The sequence below is a fragment of the Muntiacus reevesi genome, chromosome 2 (assembly GCF_963930625.1).
Source record: "Muntiacus reevesi chromosome 2, mMunRee1.1, whole genome shotgun sequence".
NCBI lineage: Eukaryota > Metazoa > Chordata > Mammalia > Artiodactyla > Cervidae > Muntiacus > Muntiacus reevesi.
Genome location: NC_089250.1, coordinates 140,506,352 through 140,529,916, shown reverse-complemented (window position 1 = coordinate 140,529,916; position 23,565 = coordinate 140,506,352). Strand labels below are relative to the sequence as shown.

Genomic DNA, 23,565 nt, shown 5'->3' with positions numbered 1-23,565 from the left:
GACCAAGGGGACCTGTAAGCCAGTGGGCAGTGATGTTGTATGAAGTGTGGACATCAGAGGAGGGTCTCACTCAGCGTGGGGGTGGGGTGAGTGAGTACCCAGACGAGCTACTTCAAAGACATTTCAGTTGGCAGACATCCTTTTAGATGCCCATCAAGGTGTTGAGGCCCACAAACACTAACTTAGTGCACAGTTAAGACATCTTTTTTGAGCTCGTTTTTATGTCAAGAAGGGCCGCAGAGAACCACGTTTAGAAAAGGAGAACTATACAGCATTGACCTTGACCCTGAGTCTTCATCGAGGAGCCAGGTCTGTTGGAAGCCTCTTTGGGACCTATCTATTAAAGGAGACAGAAAAGACATTTATTGAGTGCCAGAAGCTGCATTAGTTACTTCCCTTTGTCTTTGGGAAAACTGCTTGCTTGGTGTTATTACCCCCATTTTAAAACAGAAGAAACTGAAGCTCTAAGGAGGCTGAGCTAGAACTAGACCCCAGATGTGTAGGATTTCACAGCTCACTGTGTTTCCTCTACAGAGACCTGAAAGCCACAGGAAAGTAAAGTGAAGGGATTTGAATTTTTCATTTGATTCTGATGCTCATCGCCTTTCTGCCTTCTCTACACGTGGGAGTATAGGGTAAAGGGCCCTGGCTTCAGCCTCTGCAGTGTGGGGTCCTGCCCACACCCCTTCTCTGCTCCCTGCTCTCAGGCAGGTCAGTTTTCCTTTCTGAGACTCAATCCTGCCTGCTTTGTCCTCCACCGTATTCCTAGTGCCAGACCCAGAGTGAGTTCAATAAATACTTATGGGGCAAAGGATGAATGAATACGGCTCAGATTCTCACTTGTGGATTGGGCTTCTTGCTCCCTGCTCTGCCTACCTTTCAGGGTTCCCACGAGGATGAATGGAGCCAGAGAACACAGTGCAGAGCAGTGCTGTCCAACAGAAATAGGAGGCGAGCCACAAACGCAAGCCATGGATGTAACTTTAAACTTTATAGCAGCTACCTTACAAAACACTTAGAAGAAGAAGCGGAGAGAAAGAGGCAAAATTAGTTTTAATATCATGTTTCTTTTAACCCAATGTATCAAAAATACTATCATGTTAACATGTAATCAATATACATAGTATTTTTTTAAAGTTTTAAAACTTTTAAAATGTTTTTGTTTATGTATTTTTGGCTGCACAGGGTCTTTGTTGCTCAACACAGGCTTTTTTTCCAGTGGCGATGCACAAGCTTCTCGTTGCAGTGGCTTCTCTTGTTTCGGAGCACAGGCTCTAGGTACACGGGCTCAGTAGTTGTGGTACACAGGCTTAGTTGCCCCGTGGCATGTGGAATCATCCCAGACCAGGGATCAAACTCTTGTCCACTGCATTGGCAGGCAGTTCTTAACCACTGGACCGGACCACCGGGTCGGATCCAATATACAAATATTGGGAGAGATTTTATGGCTTTTTTCCCCACTAAGTGGACATCCAGCGTGTCTTACCCTCACAGCAGGTCTGAACTTAGACTAGCTGTGTTTCAAGAGCTCTGCAGTTACGTGGCGTCTAGCACAGGTTAGTAGAGGTCTGGACACAGCCAGCTCCTTTGCCAGCCTTTTTCCTACAAGGCCATCAGTAGGATGTCCTGTGAGCACACAGGGGCCAGGAATTCTCGCGTGTATCAGGAATTCTCCAGTTAAAGAAGCTAGAAGAGAAACTACAGAGGCCACGCAGAGGAGTTGGACCAGCCACCGAAGCTCTGGCCTTGGTGCCAGTTGGCAGGAATCTCTGCCCAGGGCCCAGCTGGCACATGGCTCTGTCCAGGGTGCCAGTTGGCCTCTGCAGCCCTCCCCTGGTGCCAGATGGCTTTCCCGCTCAGAGCCTCCTGGCAGGGCAGCAGGCAGAGCACCTCACATCCCTGCTTACTTGGGGAGATAGCGAGTGCGTTTGCAGGTTGGCAGGGTCAGTTTGGTGATACGTTCCCCACATCAAGGGTGGGAGGATCTCCCACCTTGATCCCCACATTCCCCAGTCCCAGTGCTGCGGGCCCACCATGGAGTGTTTGATGTGGGGGTGCTGGCTTTCTTCAAGGTGCCTTAGAAGCTTAGGGATGTGCCCTGCCTTCCCTTTCCTTAACTCTCTCTGAAATAGCTTTGGGATCCTGCCTGAGTCTTCTCATTATCTAACCTCAGAATGGTTCCTTCTGTCACTGGTACCACTTGGAGAAGGCAAAAAAGAGTCAGAATCCCGCTCTGCGAAGCTGGTACCTGGTTCAGCCTCTTCTCCCACCACCCTTCCCTACTCCCCCAAATTTTCCTGGGGTACTTAGTCTTGACCACTATAGCCCAGAGCAAGCACGAGCCTGTTGACTTCAAATAGGTGCTACTTCAGTACAGTGGGAGGTGACGCAGAGTACACCCAGGCCCACCCCTTCAAGGGCAGGGCCCTAGTATACTTCCATGCCACCCACCCGAGTTGGAGCAGGGGTGGAAATGGCCAAACATTCCATCACCCTTCTAGTCTTCAGGGGAACTATACTCTCTCTGCTTAAGTACAAACCCAGCCCACCAGCCTCTTGCCCTCCACATGGCTAAGGATGCCAGGAGACCTAACAGTGGTCTTCCTTTCTTGCCTATGACATATGTGTGTCCTTCCATGGGCATATCATATTATGGCATTGGTCTCCCCCCACCCCGGCCACCCTTCTGGGCCCTTTAACTTGTTCTAGGTTGATGGGCTCTTTCCATGGTTCCTCTTTTCCTTCCTCCTATGCCCTCCAGCCAGTTTCTTGACTCTGCTATTCTGCCTTCTTGGCCATCTAGTTTTCCTTCACTGGCCCATCCTTGGTGCTTTCTTCTTCTTTCTGTTCCTATCTCTCTTCCTTCCCCAGGCCACACTACTCTACTCTGCCCTGACTCACAGATGTCTGGTGACCTTATCCTTTTCACCACTCCCATCATTGTGTCTCCACCCACTGAAATTTCAAAAGCAACCCTGCTCTTGTCTAGAGCAGTAACTACTGTGTACCTAGAGTCTCTATGCTGGGTACTTTGCAGGCATCATTTTCAATCACCACAACCCTGAAACCAGGTATTATCCTCATTTTAAAACCGGAAGAAGTCTCAGAGAGGTCAAATCACCCAGTTTATTGAAGGATGATTCACCTGATGAATCAAACCCAGGTCTGTTTGGCTCATGCTAAAGACTGGACTCTTTCTTTTTCTCATTATTAATGCTTCTTATTTTATACTTTTTAGCAAATGTCTAGGAAAGTGCTTTGCCTACTATAAAGTAGTAAATAATTGTAGGATTGTTACTATTTTAGCATACTTAGTACTTATATTTGTTTGTGACTATGGGGCTTCCCTGATAGCTCAAACAATCTGCCTGCAATGCAGGAGACCCTGGTTTGATTCCTGGGTCGGGAAAATCTGCTAGAGGAGGGATAGGAGGGATAGGCTATCCACTCCAGTATTCTTGGGCTTCCCTTGTGGCTCAGCTGGTAAAGAATCTGCCTGCAACGCAGGACACCTGGGTTTGATCCCTGGGTTGGGAAGATCCCCTGGAGAAGGGAAAGGCTATCCACTCCAGTGTTCTCTCCTGGAGAATTCCATGGACTGTATAGTCCATGGGGTCACAAAGAGTCAAACACAACTGAGCCACTTTCACTTCACAAGGACAACTTCAACCCCTTGCCTACAGGGTGTTCCCTAAACCCAATCCTCCCTACTGCCCAACTTATTTGAGCTTTTGTTGAACCCAAGGACACATCACTCTTAGAGTCACCGCCTAAATCTGCTTCCCACTATAGGAAATGATGGGAGATTTACAAACTGTCCTTTACCCAGTGATGAGCCACCAGGTTGATGAGTGTTTTGTGCATCGTGGATCAGGGAGATTGGAAGGAAGTGAGTTTATTTGAGTTGGAGTTTTTGAATTGAAAAAAGGAGAATTGACGGTTGAAAGTTTTGCATTTTCTGCAGGACCACTGTGTTAGAAGTTGCCAGGAGTCAGAGTTTTTAACAATTCAAATTTCAAAGGACTAGAAATACTTAAAAACAGTAAGAGTTCTATCTCTGGGTGTTTTCCAGCAGGGTCTGAAAAGCTCTCTACCAGAAATCTTATTAAGTGGATCCGTGCTGAGGTGGCAGGACTGGGAATCTTTTCAAGTTTTTATCAACTTGAAAATGTCCTCATTCCTTTTATTTTATGTATGATGTGAGGTCTTCTGAGATTTTGTGAACTCCGTCCTTGCTCTGTTCTTACCTTCCCTGGTATTAGGAAACCAACATTTCTACCTACTCCCCAACCCTTTCTTCTTCCTAGATTGGGCTCTTGTTGTTGTTTGAAGATCTCTCCGTGTCTCATCGTCCTTTCACTAGACTGCAGCTCTGTTAGGCCACAATCTGCATGCTCTTTAGGGATAAATGTACCACAAATTGATCACAGAAACTTATGATTTTTTTTCTTTTACGTCTGACACTCGTTTTGGAGACATCCAGTGCCTGAGTTTTTCTTTCCTCAGTGGTGCAGGGCTGACAGGCTGGGGTGATTCTCCAATGAATTCTGTGTTCTCTCTCTGGACAATATCCTGCTTGCTGCTCTTTAATTGCCCCCAGCACATCAGTGAACCCCATCTAATTCCCCTGCTAACTCAGTCTCACTGTGGCCTCTTCCTGCAGTTTCTCCTGGGAGCATCGGCTCATCTAAGAGCCAGTGTTTTCTGTAAACCTGACGATCACCCAGGACACATCTTCAAATTAGTAATAAAAATTTAACTCATAGCTTCTGGCTGTCTCCCTAGAGAATCATTATATATCTTCATCTAGGAGTGTATCTCTTTGTCCCTGTATGTGTGTGTGTGCATGCTCGCACACACATGCGTGCATGGTCAGTTGTGTCTAACTACTTGTGACCCCATGGACTGTAGCCCACCAGGGTCCTCTGTCCATGGAATTCTCCAGGCAAGAATACTGGAGTGGTTTGCCGTTTCCTTCTCCAGGGGATCTTCCCGACCCAGGGTTCAAACTCGTCTCTCTTGCATTGGCAGGTGGATTATTTACCACTGCTCCACCTTGCTCTTGGTCCTTACCCTTTGCTTAGTGTCCTGAGAAGTTCCACAGTTATGGAGGGAGCCCCAGTTTTATGGCATTGAAGTCAATCATCTTTGGTATGGAAGCTTTGAGATTTATTAAGGTCACAAACGAACACTGCTGATTAAACTCTTCAAAGAGCACAGTTATCCAAGTTATCCAGGCCCGATCATCTCTCGGAGGAGTCCTGTTTCCTGCTAACAGGTTACTCTCGTGTGCTGTCAAGACTCACTGGCTGCTGTCGCTGCTGCCAGTTTCTGTGGACGGGGGACTCCTTGGAAGGCGGGCAGCAGGAGTTGTTCTTGTTCTTAGAGGGAATCCTGGGATGTGGACCACAATGGGGAACAGACCTGACAGTTGTTCGATGACTTAACCAGGGTCACCTTCCTCCCCAACAGAGGTGGATGAGTGTTCCTGGCCAGATCACGGTGGGTGTGAGCAGCGCTGCGTGAACACTCTGGGCAGCTACAAGTGCATGTGTGATCCTGGCTACGAGCTGGCCGCTGACAAGAAGGCCTGCGAAGGTTAGTATTAGACCTGCCAAGCTGGAGTGAGAAGGGATGGGGGACAAGTCTTAGGAGAAGGGGAACAGATGGAGATGGGGCAGCCGGTCGGCTGTGAATAAACAATTGTGGGGGATGATTCACCTCCCTTCTGGAGGGAAAAACAACGTGATAAGGCCACAAACGCGAGATGACTTTATCGGACTCCACCCCAGCAACTGAGCAAATGGAATCATGGAATTTCATTTTCTTCTGTGACCATGTGAAATTCACATGATTATAAAGATGGAAAATGAAAACAAAGAATAACTGTGAGCACTTCAGTGTGACACAACAAATAGTGCATTTCATTCATTTCATTCCAACCTGGCTGGTGGTGTTTCCCTTGCCACCTGCATGACTCTGCCTGTTCATGGAAAACAGGGACATCGCATAGCTTGGTGCAAACATTTCTTAGCCCAAGTCATATGAAGTCCCCAACTATGCCCCTGAGAGGTTAAGCACAGATGCCTCATCTTCTTTTTAAAAAGCAGTAAAGACTTGTCCTCAACTCCATCCCTCCAAAACCTCAGTTGAAACAGACCAGAAGAAAGGACATGAATTAATCAGTTCAGATTGTCTATATTTTGTTTTTGTTGATGTTATTAAAGAACAGCAGGGCTTATTGCTGCTTGGGGGAAATCGCAGTCACTTGGAACTAAAACCAAATGAATTTTGCTTCTTTTCCCTCCGGGCAGTGGCCTGTGGCGGTTTCATTACCAAGCTGAATGGAACCATCACCAGTCCCGGGTGGCCGAAGGAGTACCCTACGAACAAAAACTGTGTCTGGCAAGTGGTGGCCCCCGCCCAGTACCGGATCTCCCTTCAGTTTGAAGTGTTTGAACTGGAAGGCAATGATGTATGTGTCCAGGCTCTGATTGACTGGGAATGCTGTTGGGATGTGACCCAGGGCTGGGAACTCGGGAGGGGATCAGCAGGCAGGGAGGTGGCCTCCAAGGGTTGTGGCGTTGTAGCTGGGCAGAATCTGGGGTGTTTGTCGAGGCGATTTCAACTGCACACCCTCAGCAGATGGAGTGCTCTCGTCCTCTCATCACCGATAAATCCAAGGAGAAGCAGGAGAAGAGAGGAGGAGGGGGTTCTAGGGAGTGGGAGGTGGTCAGGACAGGTACGTCCCCTGGGGTAGGAATCTGGGGCTTAGTGTCCAGCTGGGAAGAATGGAGGGGGTGAGATGCATCTGGGGGCCAGGATGGCATTAACAGCCCATTCCCTCCCGTGGGCAGTGGTCATGGGATGACTGCATCAGCCAGCCAAGGCCCAGGCAGAGCCCACTGCTAGACAGCAGGTCCGAAGTGCCCCCATCTGCACCTTGGGCTGGAAGGATCCCAGTGAGAGTCGAGAGGACCCTCCTGCCGGACCCAGTCAAACCCATCTGCTCACTTGGAGGGTGCAGCTCTTAGGCAGGGGTCCTGCAGGGTGCCGGGATCTGGGGGGAGGGAAGCGGGAGCCCCCAGCGGCTCCCCACGGCGCTCCCTTGCAGGTGTGTAAGTATGACTTCGTGGAGGTGCGCAGCGGCCTGCCCCCTGATGCCAGGCTGCACGGCACGTTCTGCGGCTCTGAGACGCCCGAGGTCATCACCTCGCAGAGCAACAACATGCGCGTGGAGTTCAAGTCCGACAACACGGTCTCCAAACGCGGCTTCAGGGCCCACTTCTTCTCAGGTGTGCGGGTTTTGGGGCAAGACCACAGACTGAGGGAGACAGGGTTTTGCAGGCTCCCAGCCTCAGGGCACCCGCCTACCCCTCTCTGTCCACTGCCCCTGCCCTCACAGTCTGCCTCGGTCCGGGTTTTATATAGTGGTAGCTATATTATTATAGGACTGCCGAAACACATGACCACACACTGGGTGGCTCAAAACAACAGAAGTGTTGTCTCTCACAGCTCTGGGGACCAGAGGTCTGAAATTGAGGTGTGGGAAAGGCTGGACTCCCCCAAAGGGCTTGAAGAAGAGCCTGGGTTGTCTCTTTGTAGCCCCTGGTTCCAGTAGTGAAGTGCTGGGTGGTCTTCAATTCTTTATTTGTTAAGGGTCCTTTAAGGATTCTTAGTTGTCCTCATGGAATCAGAGGCTAAAACACCGAGTGTTTGGTGACCCATTACCGGCAGTAGGCAGAGCGAAGGGAGACACCTGAACCCCGAGGTTATTCTTGGGGGAGGGCTGGGGGTGGAGGCTGACCCTCGGTTAGTAGGGGAGAAAGCTGCTAAGCTTAGGCAAGGGCTGCACACTTGAGGCACAGGAACCACAGTGATGACAGCAGCTAATGCTTGAGTCCATCCATGGTAATAAGTAAAAGCTAACAGTAGAGTCCCTTGGACTGCAAGGAGAGCCAACCAGTCCATCCTGAAGGAGATAAGTCCTGGGTGTTCCTTGCAAGGACTGATGCTGAAACTGAAACTCCAGTACTTTGGCCACCTCATGCAAAGAGCTGACTCATTGGAAAAGACCCTGATGCTGGGAGGGATTGGGGGCAGGAGGAGAAGGGGACGACAGAGGATGAGATGGCTGGATGACATCACCGACTCGATGGGCATGAGTTTGAATAAACTCCGGGAGTTGGTGATGGACAGGGAGGCCTGGTGTGCTGCGATTCATGGGGTCACAAAGAGTCAGACACGACTGAGCGACTGAACTGAACTGAACAGTGACATGGGGCTGGACACTGTTCTAAGTGTTTTTTTCTTATACTAGTTCATTTTCTCCTCTCAACAACCCTGTGAGGTAAGGACACCATGACTGACTCCATTTTACAGGTGAGGCAACTGAGGCACAGAGGTCAAGGACTCCCCAAGGTCACAATAGCTGGAAGTAGAGGAGCAGGGCTTGCACTGGGCTGTCTGGCTCCTGGCTCACATGCTTATCTGCTCCGCAGGCAGGAGGAGGCGTGGAGTCGTGGAATAAGAGCCCAGGCCTCCAGGTCACACCGGCTGCTTGCTCACTGAGTAACCTTGGGCACGTTAGCGGTCTCAGTAGCCTTAGTTTCCCTACCTGTAAAATGGGGACACAGGCACCTCCCTCCTAAGGATGTGTGACAATTAAGTTAGGTAATATAGACAGTATATGCTAAGTTGCTTTAGTTGTGTCCAGCTGTTTGCAATCCTATGGACTGTAGTCCACCAGGCTCCTCTGTCCAAGGGATTCTCCAGGCAAGAATACTAGAGTGGGTTGCCATACCCTTCTCCAGGGGATCTTCCCTACCCAGGGATTGAACCCACATCTCATGTCTCCTGCATTGGATGTAGATTCTTTACCACCTCAGAAGCCCAGAGAGTATAGTATAGAGTGATTAGTGTCCATCACATAGTAAATAATTCATGGTAGCTGTTTTTTTCTTGTTAATATTATTACTAATATTAGCCTATCCTTTAGGGAGCTCCTTGGTTTGGGTGGGGAGCAGGGGTGGAGCCACACGTACACATAAAGTACTTTAGGAGCATGGGGAATATACAGGGCCAGGTCATGCCCAAGGAATGCCGCCCCACCCTCCCCCTCGGAGAAGAATGATCAGCGTTGGGGATGATCAGGGAGGCTTCCTGGCAGAGGCTCCTTTGGAGCGGGGCCCTGGGCTGTGAGGAGCGCCCCCATGTTGGTGGTTCCCCTTAGGACAGCCCGCTGATCTCCACAGACAAGGACGAGTGCGCCAAGGACAACGGCGGCTGCCAGCACGAGTGTGTCAACACGTTTGGGAGCTACCTGTGCAGGTGCAGGAACGGCTACCGGCTCCATGAGAACGGGCAGGACTGCAAAGAGGGTGAGGCTGGATTGCGGCCGGGGTCAGGGCGTGGGGGGTCACCTTGGCTGCCCGAGTATACCCATGCTCAACAGCCAGGGGCGCTTCTTCCCCGGTTGGCCAAGCCCGGAAATGAGGCTCAGCTTCTGCCTGCCTTCCCTTCTCCCAGCCTCCTGCTCATGAGTGATTTCCCCCAGGGTAGTCACTCCCTCAGGGGGCTTGTATGGGCCCTCAAGTGCTCTTCTACACTTATTATTGCAAAGAAGTTAAACCCCAGGTTTCAGAATCAGACCCCCAAGGTTTAAATCTTGGCTCCACTACTTACTAGCTGTGTGACCTTGGGTGAGTGACTTAACCTCTCTGAGCCTCAGTTTCCTCTTCCCTATAAAAAGGACTAAACATACCTGCTTCTTAAAGTTTTTGTGAGGGTTAAATAAGAGAATGCTTAGCAAGTATTTCATATAGGCTGACACATAGTAAGGACTTGAAATGTCAGTAGATATCAGTTATCTATGTCGTAATCTTATTTACCATGCACGAGTCTAGTAAAATAGAATTTGGGGAAGACTCTGTTCCCTGCTCCGTTTGCTCCTGGGAGTCCTTCAGAGCCAGATGGCTTTTGATGTCCAGCCACCCTGAGAAAGGCCTTCCGTGTGTGCCTACTCCACCCTGCAAAGGGGGTTTGAGCATCTCGATAAACACACAAGCCTGCTGGCCTTGGCCCCACCACAAAGCCCTGCATGCACAGCAGGGAAGGGAAGAGGTGAAGACTTCACGCCCCACCTGGGACAAGCACTTCGGACTTAGGGCATTCGGGCTGGCCAGGGCATCCTTGGAAAATGAGCTAATTAAGAATTGAAGAAGGAGCTCAGACATCTTCCGAAGCCCACCCTCAAGGCCAGCGTTCTGACCTGGACACAGGCAGTCACAGGTTGGGTTGAAAGTTGGGTCGGAAGAAGGAGCTGTCATTCTGGAACTTAAAAAAACTAAAAAAAAAAAAACAAAAACCACACACTTTCATCTAGCCCCTGCGGTGCAGGGGAGGCCAGGAGGATTATAAAGTCAGCTAAGGTTCTATCGGGTGAACCGAATGGGTCCCCGTTGGGGGGTGTGGCGTCCAGGAGCAGACACCCCGTATCTGAATTGTTGCCCTGTTGGCACCTGTTCTCCTCATGGCTGCAGAGCAGAGGCAGCAAGGAGGTGGAACCTCCACACAGCTGCCCCCCACCCTGACCTGCCCTCAACTGCCCCCTCCCCACAAACACACACCACAACCTGCAGCCTGGGAGACAGCAGTGGTACCTCCTCGGGGTCCTCTCCTTCCTAATCAGCAATGGCAAAGGCAGTCCTGGCTCCACCCCTGACCAAAAGGTCGCTTGCCTTCTCTCAGCTTATTTTCTCAATTAGAAGGTGGAAAGGATTAAATGAGAGGTTGCAATCAAAGTGCTTACCACAGCGCTCAACACAGAGGGAGACAAATTCTAGCTATTGGCCCAAACGCTACTTACTGAGCTAGTCGTGGCACCACTCTTTGCAAATAGCACGGTAACCAGGGCAACATCTGTAGCCTCCAACTGAAACTACTTTGGAAACTAGAAGACTGGAGGCATGGTGATGGAGACCTTTGTTAGCACTCGCCGCGCCTTTCACATGCATCATCTCATTTAATCCGTGCACACACCCCCCTCCAAAGGGTGTGCATTTAATCCATGCACACACCCCACTCCTTTTACAAACAAGGACACCAAGGCTTACAGAAGCTCCCAAAGTCCCCCAGCTTGTATGCAGTGGAACCAGGACTTGAACTGAGGCCCATCTGGCTCCAGGGCCTGTGGTCTTAACCAACTCTACCGTATTTCCAATGACAACTGCAATGCAAATAGCAATAGTTAGAAAGATGACCCGGCTCCAGGAAGGCAGCGAAGAAAAATATATCAGATCTCTGAGCCGGGGAACCCTTGATTCAGGCCAGCCTCTGCCCCGACGTTCAATGACCATGTGACAGGGGCTCGGAGAGTTGGAGGAGACTCTTCCAGAACACCCCCTCTGCTGCCCAAAGTGAGCTACCTCTCTCTCTCTCTCACGCTGTCTCTCTCTGCCTGTCCCCAGCCGGCTGTGTACACAAGATCAGCAGCGCAGAGGGGTCCCTGATGAGCCCCAACTGGCCTGACAAATACCCGAGCCGGAGGGAGTGCACCTGGAACATCTCTTCAACCGCAGGCCACAGGGTGAAACTCGTGAGTTATTTTCAAAGTCTATGAACGACACAGATTTCAGTATCAGGCTGACATGGGTCTGGGTCTCTGCTCTGAAACCTGGTGATGTTAATCAACGTTTCCAGGACTCAGTTTTGTATTCGGGAAAACGGGGCTGCTAGTAAAACCTACCTCCTGTAGCTGTTGTGCAGATTAGAAAAGAGGATGTACCTGAAGCCATCAGCACAGGGTGGTGGGTGAGCAGCACTGTGCAAACAGCATCTGTTCACAGTGGTGTCACTGAACTGGCACCCTTTACACAGACTTTAAGTGTTGTTTGTGATTCCGTTGTTTGCAGTTATAATATTTTACCAAATGATACATTCTCAAGATATTAAAAAAATATAGTCAGTCAGAGGGTTGGAAAGTGAAAACCAAATTTCCAGACCCCCATGCTCACTCTAGAAATTACTTTTCTGAACATTTTTTTGTGAATTCTTCCAGAAATTTCTGCGTTTGTATGCACAGGAAAAAAAAAACATATATCCTTTTCTTGCTCACATTTCTCAAAAGTACTCTATTATTCATATTCCTCTACAACTTAACATTTTCCCCATTAACAAAGAGTTGGACATGACTGAGCAACTAAGCACGTAGCACCTCACTGTTGTTACCTAATTAACAATAGGAGATTAAGTTATGTATGCTCATTCTCTCTTGCATTAAACATATATATCTTCCAAGCCTTTCTTTGAGCTTCTCTGGTGGCTCAGGTGGTAAAGAATCTGCCTGCAGTGCTGGAGACCCGGATTCGATCCCTGGGTTGGGAGGATCCCCTGGAGAAGGGAATGGCAACCCACTCCAGTATTCTAGCCTCAAGAATTCCATGAATAGAGCAGCCTGGTGGGCTACAGTCCATGGGGTCGACAAGAATCAGACACAGCTGAGCGATTAACACACTCACACACAAGCCTTTTTTTAAAGTCCTATCCGTGCATATGATTGTGGTAGTCTGCATACCATGCTCGGTTATTGCAAAAGAGAAATGAGTTTTTTCTACAAGTCTTGCTTCTCAACCACCAGGGACTCCCAGATCCTGGAGTGTAAGACAAACCCTCTTGCTTTCTGGAGAAACTGTATTCCAGCAGACAAACAGTTTTTAAATGGGTCATTCTAACTCTGGAGATTGCTAAACTCTTTAGAATATACATGGATGTCCCCTTGAATTATGGACCCCTTGGATTAATATATATGAGTGTCCCCTTGAATTATGAACCATATCTCCAGGGAGAAGGGGGGATAACATAGGAGAAGGTGATGATAAACAGATGCTCAGCTGGAGATTTACATGGGTGTTTATTGGCGAGAGCAGTGAGGAGGACAGGTGGGTGAACACGCGCCCAAGCTGGACAGCAGGTGCTGGTGTCTCTCTGTGCCAGGCCTGGGGCATCGGGGGTAAAGTCAGGGTCCCTGACCAAGGGTGCTCATGTGGGCACCTCCTATGCATGGCTGTCCCTATAGTAAGCACTTTGAGTTGCTCTCCTGGGTCAGTCAGAAGCCTTGAATCTGGGCAAGGGTGAATTAAAGCAAGTGCATTGGAGAAAGGCTGCCATCTGCTGGAGGATGTTCATCATGGCAACAGAAATCTCTGAAGCAGCCGGGGAATGGCTCCCTCCGGGGTTGGGAACCTGCGCTTCGGTGGAAGGGTCATAAGATTTCAATAATTGCCCCCAAAGTCTTTTCCTGTTCTTTGCAGTGCTGAAGAACTAAAACAACCGATCACAGTGGCCAGAGTGAGCCCAGACCTCCAGTTTATCTAGGGCTCATACATACGTGATAGTTCTTAAATATGTCCTTTGGAAGTGGGTAGTGGGTATTGATCACGCTCTACTGTTTTGCTGCCACAGAGCATGAGCTGAATGCTTACCAAGAAGCTAGGGTCTGACTGCATGGGGACAGCCACGGGGCATCCCGTGATGGGGAGCCCCCTGGCCCGCCATCCGCCTCCCACTGCCCTGCCCACCCTGTTTCCACCGGCCTCCCTTTCCCACTCCTGCCCACAGCCCTACCCCCACTCTCTGCCCCTCCTCCTTGTCTGTAAGTGTGAAGAGTCTTTCCCATTTCAAATGTGTTTAACACCCTTACAAAAGCCAGTGGCCCCTCTCTTTGTGCCTCTCTACCTCCATCCCTGACCTGTTGCCCCAGCTCCCTTGCTGTGAACTGAGGCTCCTTCCCAGCGCCTCCTGGTAATGTTCTCTCTCCTTCTCTGTCATTTGGTCCAAGTCTTCATTTAAAGTGTCCCCTCTCTTTAAATGCCCCTGGTAGCCATGGGCAGGCCATCAACCAGTCATCTGCCCAGAGCCTGAGAAGTCCTACATTTGGAGCTGCAGAGCCCAGTGCACAGCCTGAAATTATGAGGTTGCCCTGGCCTGCTTTGAGGGACAGGCTTGGGGGGACAAGAAGAAGAGAGGCCGTACAGGCTGGTGATGGTTAGGAGTGTGGTCTGGAGTCAGGCTGCCTGGGAGTCAAGTTCAGCTCCATCCTCCAGCTGGGTGAGCGTGGGCAGGTCCCTTAACTTCCCTAAGACTCAGTTTCCCCTTTTGCACACTTGGGATACTCATAGCCCTTCCCTGACAGCATCATCAGAATTAAGTAACAAAATGCAGGGCTCCGCATGGAAAGAAAACTCACCTCAGGCCAGCCTCTCTGATCATGAGCACGTGGAGCAGTGTGCACTTCACAAAAGCGCCGTTCACGTCATCTGTGCCGAGGCGCCTGCACAGTGCCTGCAGAAGTTGCGGGCAGGGGCTCCTGGCCTCCTGGCCCGAGCCCAGCTCTGCCAGTGGGTGACCCTTGGGCCAGTTATGCGACAGCTCTGTGCCTCGGTTTCCTCATCTGTAAAGTGGCGGGGTTATCACGGTAGACACCTCACAAGATCGTGAGGACTGCTGCTTACCAAACCCTGAGAACAGCACCTGGCCCAGAGGAAGCTCCGTGGTCTCATGGTTAAGCGAGGAGATTCCGTGAGACACGACCGAGGAGCACAGACATCAACAGGCGTTGACACTCTCTGACCCCAGCCGTCTTATCCGCCACGGGGTCATGGTGGAATTAGCTCACAGGGTTGCTCTGGAGACCAAAAGAGGCCAAGTGGTGACCCTCACCACAAGTGTGGCCACCATCGCCATGGGCTCCCCGCCCCCCACACAGCTGGCTGGGTAGATGCATGTCCTTGTGTCCCCGGAGAGGGGGCCTGCACCCACCCCGGCTGAAAGGATCTGGCCTCACTCGCTGCTCTTTCATCCCCAGACGTTTAATGAGTTCGAGATCGAGCAGCACCAGGAATGTGCCTACGACCACCTGGAACTGTACGATGGGCCTGACAGCCAGGCCCCCGTCCTCGGCCGTTTCTGCGGCAGCAAGAAGCCGGACCCCGTGGTGGCCTCGGGCAGCAGCCTGTTTCTCCGGTTTTATTCGGACGCCTCGGTGCAGAGGAGAGGATTCCAGGCCGTGCACAGCACAGGTGTGTGGGCTGGGGCCCTGGCCTTCAGCTAATCCCCATGTGGACCCGAGATAGATGAGTGATGAAGGCAGGAAAAGGACCACCTTTAATTCTGATTACTGTGGGGACGGGAGGTGTGTGATGATGTGTCCCTTTTAAAATGAAACACGAGCAGCCATGCGGGAAGGGCTGTTTTAATGTCTTTGACAACCTATTAAGTGAGCAACCCTTTTTCAGTGCCAGACTTCTTACCTCTCTTCCTTTCTTCCTCCTGCCCTCCTTTTAAACTTTTATTTGTAATTTTGCTGGTTTGTGTCTGGGTGCTGAATGGTGGAAAGAATCCTCTGTACCCTTCAAGAAGCAGTTCCAAAAAACCAAAAGTGTTTCTGTTTCCCGTTATTTTTCTCACTTGAAATAAACAGCCTTAATTAGCCCTTTGGCGGAAAATGTTTATGCTTATAACTTACATTATTTACCCCATGTTAAATAGAAGAAAATCAGTAAGAACATTGGCTCTGCTCTTTAGCCACTTAAAGGATACAGCCTGGGACTTGTTCAGTCTCTAAGTTGTGTCCGACTCTTTGCGACTCCTCTTTGCAGCACGACAGGCTTCCCTGTCCTTCACAATCTCCGGGAGCTTGCTCAAACTCACGTCCATGGAGTTGGTGATTCCATCCAACCATCTCATCCTCTGTCGCCCCCTTCTCCTGCCCTCATACAGCCTGGGACTAGAATCCATGAAGCAACCTTGACTTTCTGATCCTCGCCCTCTGACAAAGCAGCGGCAGTGAGGCTCACTCAGAGTCTGTGATCATGATCATGACCTCTGTGAGGTTTTCTGATCCCTTCAACAGCCCCTTCTCCCAGTTTTTTCCCAGAGCCAGAAAATATGAATCAGACGAGACAAAGCGACAGCCAGCATCTTCGAAGCCTGGCTGACCCTGGCCGCGAACTCCCCACTGTTCACGGCTGCATCACCACTTCCCTGGTGATTTTTAAAAGTCACTAACTAGTGACTTCACCCTCTTGTCCCTGCAGACTGAGTGTGGGTGATCAGGGTGCTCAGGGTCCTGCAGGAAACAGGGCACACTCAGGGGGAGTCATTATTTGAGAAGCTCCTAAGGGACTGTTTGCAGAGGGCTGGACAGGATGTGGGGACACCACAGGGACAGTGCAGCAACCATGGCTAAGATGTAAGGCTGTCACTCTCATCAGCCTCAATGACAGAGGTGGGGGATCAGTTCCTGAAGCCTAGAGACACAAGCAGGCAAGCAGAGGGCCCCCAAACAGGAGCTGCGACTTGTCGTCAAAGGACACAGCCTGTGGTGACCAGGCAAGGAGGGGCCTGGGACTAGTGCCCTGACCTCTGTCTTCCCTGATCTGCTAGTGCTGCCTGTGGCCGGATCATGGGGCCAAGGGGCTCGTCCGTGTAGACCCAGAGGTCTGCCTCCAGGGGCCAGGGCAGGTGGGAAGAGAAGAGGAGATCTGGCAGGATGGGTGGGAGGCATCCTACCCTGCTCAGCCCTCATTTCATTGCCAGCCACATCGCAAGAATTTGAAATTTTCCAAAGACAGCTCAGACCTGGAAGAAAATCTAAGCCAGAGCACATTCAGGACTGAGAGCTGGCAGTTGGACAGGACTGGGGCCAGGCTGGATGTGGCGCTCCACCTGGGTGGGGGACAGCACGGGGCGGGGGGGAAGGCGGGCAGGGGACCTCGGGGCAAAGTGAATGTTACTGCACAGCGTGGAAGCCACACCATGGGGAGGAGGCATGGAGCACGCTGAGAACTGCAGTGGGGAAATTTACCTTCAAAATTCCGTTGCTCTCTAATGGCCCATCACTCCCATGTACTATTTTTATCATGTGTTATGTAGGATGGGCTCAGGCCAACCAGAGTTACCATCCTAGTAAAAAATAGAAGCTAAAGCTACAGAATACAAGACCAAAGTTTGAGGCATAGCTCACCTGTAACACCCGCAGAGGGTTTTTGAAAGCTAGCCTGTGGTCAGGCTCTCAAATGCAGGTGCTGCTGCTGCTGCATAGGCGCGTCCAACTCTTTGGGACCCTATGAGCTGTATAGCTCACCAGGTTTCTCTGTGCATGGTGATTCTCCAGGCAGGAATACTGGAGAAGGTTGCCATGCCCTCCTCCACCATCCGGACCATCAGGGAAGCCCAAGAATACTGGAGTTGGTAGACTACCCCTTCTCCAGGGGATCTTCCAGGAATTGACCCAGGAATCGAACCGGGGTCTCCCACATTGGGGTCAGATACTTTACCAGCGGAACTATCAGGGAAGTCCAGATACAGGTGCTGCTGCTGCTGCTAAGTCACTTCTGTCGTGTTTGACTCTGTGCGACTCCATAGACGGCAGCCCACCAGGCTCCGCCGTCCCTGGGATTCTCCAGGCAAGAACACTGGAGTGGGTTGCCATTTCCTTCTCCAATGCATGAAAGTGAAAAGTGAAAGTGAAGTCGCTCAGTCGTGTCCGACTCTTCGTGACCCCATGGACTGCAGCCTACCAGACTCCTCCGTCCATGGGATTTTCCAGGCAAGAGTACTGGAGTGGGTTGCCATTGCCCTCTCCAGAGATACAGGAGCAAGCCAGATCTATTCTGAGGTTTCAGATTTGAGCCCTCACCAGCAGTTTTGATGCGCTTTTGGCGCCCTCTGCTGGCAAAAAGAACAGATTACGGTAAGTCTGTCGGCAGGAGTGAGCCCTTTTCAGATGCTTCCAGGCAACAAAGTGGTAAAGATCCAACCACATCCCGGCGACCAGTAGGGCAAACCATCCCTTGGCCCCATATATCCATAATTGGAGAGAAGGAAAGGCTTTTATCATGGCATGTCTGGTGTTCCCCGAGGCTCCCTATAGCCAAATCTGGGCACCTAGGTCCTGGGTTTGTGTGTAAGGGCTAATTTGGATTCCCCAGCGAACCCTGGAAAGTCCTGGATCTCTTTTACTCCTCTGTAAAATGGGGTTTTTTTGGAGGAGGAAATGGCAACCCACTCCAGTATTCTTGCTTGGAAAATTCCATGGACAGAGGAACCTGACAGGCTACAGTCCGTGGGTGCAAAGTCGGACACAACTGAGTGACTGACAAAATGGGGCGGTGAAACGTGCCTGGCCTTTCGCACAGAGCCAACACCCGGCTTTGCAGAGAAAACCGGCCTGTACAGAGGGTGCGAAGAGAGCCGGGGTCGCTGGGGGTGGGGTGCGCGGCGCGGAGCGCGGCCCGTCTGTGCCGAGGGGGCATCGCGCTTCTCTCTCTGCTCCAGAGTGTGGGGGCAGGCTGAAGGCCGAAGTGCAGACCAAAGAGCTCTATTCCCATGCCCAGTTTGGGGACAACAACTACCCAAGCCAGGCCCGCTGCGACTGGGTGATCGTGGCGGAGGACGGCTACGGCGTGGAGTTGATCTTCCGCACGTTTGAGGTCGAGGAGGAAGCCGACTGCGGCTACGACTACATGGAGGCGTTCGACGGCTACGACAGCACAGCGCCCAGGCTCGGCCGCTTCTGCGGCTCCGGGGTGAGTCCTGGGGATGCTGGGGGTGGTGGTGGGCGGTCACCGCGGGGACTCAGAGCATGAACTGAGCGGTCAGACACACGTGGGTCACAGCCCTGGCGGCCCCTGCGGCTGCTTAGGGCCCCAGCCAGGAGGCGCGTCCTGCTGGAGCCGAGAGGGAAACCCGGAGGGTAGCGGAGAGGAGGTTGGGAGGTAACGGGGACCAGGTCAGGAAGGCCTGATGCAGAGGCCAGCTAGGGAAGAGCATCTTCCTTTTAGTGCTCCCTGTTTTCACAGACTGGGCTTCCCTGGTTGCTCAGCTGGTAAAGAATCCACCGGTAATGCAGGAGACCGGGGTTTGATTCCTGGGTGGGAAAGATCCCCTGGAGAAGGGATAGGCTACCCATTCCAGTATTCTGGTGGCTCAGCTAGCCACTCTTGTATTCTGGCCTGGAGAATTTCATGGACTGTATAGTCCATTGGGTCACGAAGAGTCCCATGCAACTTTCACTTCACTTCGCTTTTGCAGAGAGTTTGTCTTACTTTTGCAGAGGGTTTGTCTCCCCACACCCCCATTTTTATTTAGCCTTCAGGCCTTTTTTTAAGAAAATATTTTAACTATCCTCTTGTGTAGTCTATATACTCCCAATTCTCTCCCCCAGTAGAAACCAAATGCTTATACAAATTACAAATCACTCTTTTAACTATAAACATTAGTTATGTTCAAGGTCATTATGATTGTTTTCGTTATCATCTTTTTTCTGGGCCACCTCCTCAGGACAGGGCATGCCTGTTTTCATCACCATTTCCCCAGCACCTGCCATAGGCCCTGAGTTGACGCTCAGTGAGAGCGTAGACCAGTTCGATGTCCTGGTCCTCCTCCATCGGCGTCCTGGTCCTCCTCCATCGGCATCATGCTGAGCACTGCCCACACTGGGCTTCCAGCTCTGTCTTTTCCTTCACCTGCAGAGCTGATCACTCAAGCCTCTTTGCAACTGGCCAAACTTACAATAAATCATTCTGGAGTCATTAGTGCATGTGGTAAACTGGCCTCAAACTGGCCTTTGTATGGATCTTTGAATAATATCCCTTCATCTTCTCTCATCCTCCAAAAAAGAAAGGATGACACAGTGTGGCTTAGCTGATGCAGTGCCTTTGAGAGATAAAGGCTTTCAAACTGTGGGGTCCACACGTGGAGGAGAACTTTGAAGGGTCCTGAGCAGTGAAATATATGGGAAGCCCAGTTTGGTTCTATTAGAATCTGGCAGATGGCAGCCTGGGATCCTGGCTCCCCTTCACCTACCACCTGGCGAAACCTTTCTGTCAAATGTAGCAACTCCATCCCAGTTTTGTCCTTGGACAAGACAGAGGCCTCAGCGATGGTCTTTGTCTTAGATCTCCTGGGAGAACATCACAGCAGTGACCCCAGTGCTGGGTGATTCGTGATATACACTATATAGTCAGAAGACCTGAGGTTGAGAACTATTGAGTTGTGAACTAGATTTTCAACTGGATTCTCAAGCATAGAATGGAGATAGTGCCTGCCTTATAAAGCGAATGTAACTTTACATGACATGAAATCTGAAAATGCCTCAGCATGTGTGTGTGTTAGTCACTCAGTCATGTCCGACTCTTTGCTACCCCATGGACTGTAGCCTGCCAGGCTCCTCTGTCCATGGAATTCTCCAGGCAAGAATACTGTAGTGGGTTGACATTCCCTTCTCCAGGGGATCTTGGAGGGATCAAACCCAGGTCTCCTGCATTGCAGGAGATTCTTTGCCATCTGAGCCACCAGGGAAACCCTGAAAGTGCTTAGATGCACTTAATTAACCGATGCACTTAATAATAATAGATTCTATATGAGCTGTGCATTTAGAATTGTCTTTGGAAAAGTAGAGCTAGGGCAAGGGGGTGGGGGTGCTATTGGGAGCAGAATTTGAAAAGGTTTTATTTGAAAAGCAGCTTGTTTTGATGTCCTTCAGCATCTCTCCTGTGTCTTTGTCTCATCCTCCTTATTTTAATACTCCAACCATAGCCAACTGGCTTAAAGTCCCCCTGGTTTTCCTTTCTCCCTCCCTCAGCCATTGGAAGAAATCTACTCTGCAGGGGATTCTCTGATGATTCGATTCTACACTGATGACACCATTAACAAGAAAGGCTTTCATGCCCGGTATACCAGTACCAAGTTCCAGGATGCCCTACACATGAAGAAATAATGTTGTTCTTGAAAAACAGGAACTGAGAATGTTTTTATAACAACAGCACCTTGTGAATCTGCCCTAAAGCAGTGTACAGTATTATTCTCAAACAAAAACTCAAAATCTAGCCTTGGAAGTGTGTGTTTCTGATGAATTTGGCCAGAATAAGGAGGGGAGAAGATGTTTCTTTGATTCCGGCCTCGGTGTTACCAATCATGCAGTTTTAAAGATTAAGATTTGGTGTCCCTGGCTATTTAAGCTTGGCCTGTTTGTTCTCTTTGCCCTTTGCTCCTATGAGGCAGAAGCCTACCATTGGGTGGCTCTGTTTCTGGATGTGCTTCCATAGGTGTAAGGCAGGCTGACCATGTCTCAGAGACTCAGGTCATCTTCCATCAGCTCTGGGCAATGAGGATAAAAGACTGGCCATAGCTCACGTGATCCTCACAGCTTTGACTGGAGACATTAACTCTCTGCCAGGGACACATCACCCAAGAAGCCCGAGAATATGGGCGCTGGGACTAAAACAGGCAACGCGGTAAGCATCGTACAGAGGAAGCTGGTGTTTGAGGATCACTGTCACATAACAAGGAGACCCCCAACTTGTCCTCTGTGTCTTCAGCTCTCCTTGCCCATGCTGGGTTTTCTCCATCCCTAATTGCATGAAGGGTCCAAGGCATCTCCTGTGACTTCAGCAGAACATTTGCTGGTGAGAGTCCCTAGTCTTCCGAAAAGAAGACATCCTGACTTGTCCTCCTGCCCTCACTGACTTGGCGAAGACTCCCCGTGGCCTTGGGATTCCATGGGCCAGTAATCTCTCTTTCTCCAGCCTTGGAGGCCCTTGCTGTGGTTGACTTTCATTCCTGACAACCAATTCAAACTATATTTGCAAAACGTGCAAAGACATCTTATGGGGGACCATTCAGGTCCCTCATGAACATCATTGAAAACTGATTAATTATAAGTTATGTAAGAATCAACACTTTGTGGAACAAGTCTACCTGTGACTAACTTCCTGAAAATGGTTGGGTTAAAGAGTGCATTGGTGACTTACTCAGACTAACTAGCGTTCAGTCACCAGCTTTCAATTAGAATTCATCACATTTGGCACTCGCTTTGGAGAAGTGGAGAGATGTTGTTTACATAATTTTAGAACCTCCAGGTATACTTTAAACAGTGAGGTAGTTTTGAATGGCATTTCATTAAGGCATCTATGGGCATTATGAGCTAAAAGCTGTGGTATGTTAGCTTTAAAAAAGAGTATTTATGTTGGAATAATTTTAAAATAATGTTTACATAGCTATAAGTCCTGTGTGGTTGGTATTGAACACAGGATCGCACACGAGAAGGTTTTTGGTGATAGTTGAAATTGCTCCCAAGCACCAGAATTCCTTGGGGATGAATCAACATCATTTGAAACAAAATATTTGCAAAACATTTAAAGGTGATATTTTTGAAAATCAGAATATGGCCCCAGAGGACTATGTCTAGTTTAAAAGATTGGTGGGAGTTAAAACAAAAAGACATAAAAGAATAAGAATACAAAGAAAGGTAGAAAAAAAATGCATGGGAATATTTTTTCCTTAAAACAGAAAAAAATCAAAGTATTATTATTAATATTAATATATGTCTGTATATATGTATGTATGTAAAGGATCCACTGTCAGAGCCTTAATCAGTGCAGTGTGATAAATGCTGACCCACAGGCTTGACTGAATAGGCCCTCCTGGACCGGCCTTGTGTTTTATGGGTCTACTTATACCAAGCCTCTCTTGGCCTTTCTTGGCCCTGGAGGGAGGTTCAGCCTACATTCTTATATTGTGATCTTTCGCAGCCTCTGTCCCAGAATATCTTTGATTCAGCACGTGGAACAGCTTGTCATGTGGTTCAGGTCTTACCCACCTCATAGGGTAGATTCCATTCCTCTGATTTTTCGTTTGGGGGCTTTTATTTTGTCCCATCTGATCTTCAAAGTTGACACCGAAATCAGGATGCAGAAGGTGGCTGTTAAGGCTGAAAATTCTGTAGTTTCAGCCTTTAGAAGTCTGAATAAGACTGATGAATTCCCTGGAAAAGTGAGAGGGAGTCAGAAACAGAGTCAGCTCTACCTCTGTCTTTGCTGCCCTCGTGAAACAATGGTACTTGTTTTTCTCTGTCTAGTATGATTTTCAAAAACACACAGCTTCAACCATTATCAACCTGTGGCCAACTGGAAACAATGAGACGCTTATGAAAACCTTTCTTTAGGCCTTCTGTGGGTGACGTATTCCCAGAAAAGATAAGCTCTGATTCAGCTGGGGCTGGCCAGACAGCTCCCCTGGAAGCTCAGACTCACGGGACATACACACAATGCAGGTTCTGCAAAGAACTGAACAGATGGCTTCACGAGAGAAAGTCCACTCAGCAGAAAGACCCAGGCCCCTGCCTTGGCTCTTCCAAATGCTCAGTGACCTTTCTGTACACATCCCGCGGGATGTTACCCCTGCCTGCTTTGTCCTTGGGGCTGTTGCAAAGCTCCAAACAGGCTGACTTCAACTCAGAGAATTCTCTTGATGACCTGGTGAAACATTTGGGGTCCAGGTCTTCAGCCTGTTCCAATTCTAGTGTCATCTGGTCTAGCAAATGCTAGAACCTGGATCCCAGGGCAGGGTGAGGATCTGGAATTAACTTCAGCCTGTGGAATTTCTCCAACCAGAGAAGGAGGCTGTGCATTGATTCACCATAAGACGGTTTTCCTCTAAAGTTAAGTTTTATGTTACTCATGAAATGCTCAACCTGGTTACATCATTTGTAGAATCTTGTTAACT

The 23,565-nt window shown here is 49.8% G+C and overlaps 1 protein-coding gene across 1 annotated transcript in view; it reads left to right on the top strand.

The window, feature by feature from the left end:
- Positions 1–20,779, top strand: part of TLL2 (tolloid like 2) — a 134,475-nt gene extending 113,696 nt beyond the window's left edge. The window contains exons 14-21 of the mRNA XM_065920056.1: positions 5,473–5,598; positions 6,315–6,475; positions 7,115–7,295; positions 9,255–9,380; positions 11,469–11,596; positions 14,864–15,077; positions 18,337–18,587; positions 20,645–20,779. Of these exons, the coding sequence (XP_065776128.1) occupies positions 5,473–5,598; positions 6,315–6,475; positions 7,115–7,295; positions 9,255–9,380; positions 11,469–11,596; positions 14,864–15,077; positions 18,337–18,587; positions 20,645–20,779 (1,322 nt within the window). The remainder of the gene's footprint in view (positions 1–5,472; positions 5,599–6,314; positions 6,476–7,114; positions 7,296–9,254; positions 9,381–11,468; positions 11,597–14,863; positions 15,078–18,336; positions 18,588–20,644) is intronic.
- Positions 20,780–23,565: the final 2,786 nt, after the last annotated feature.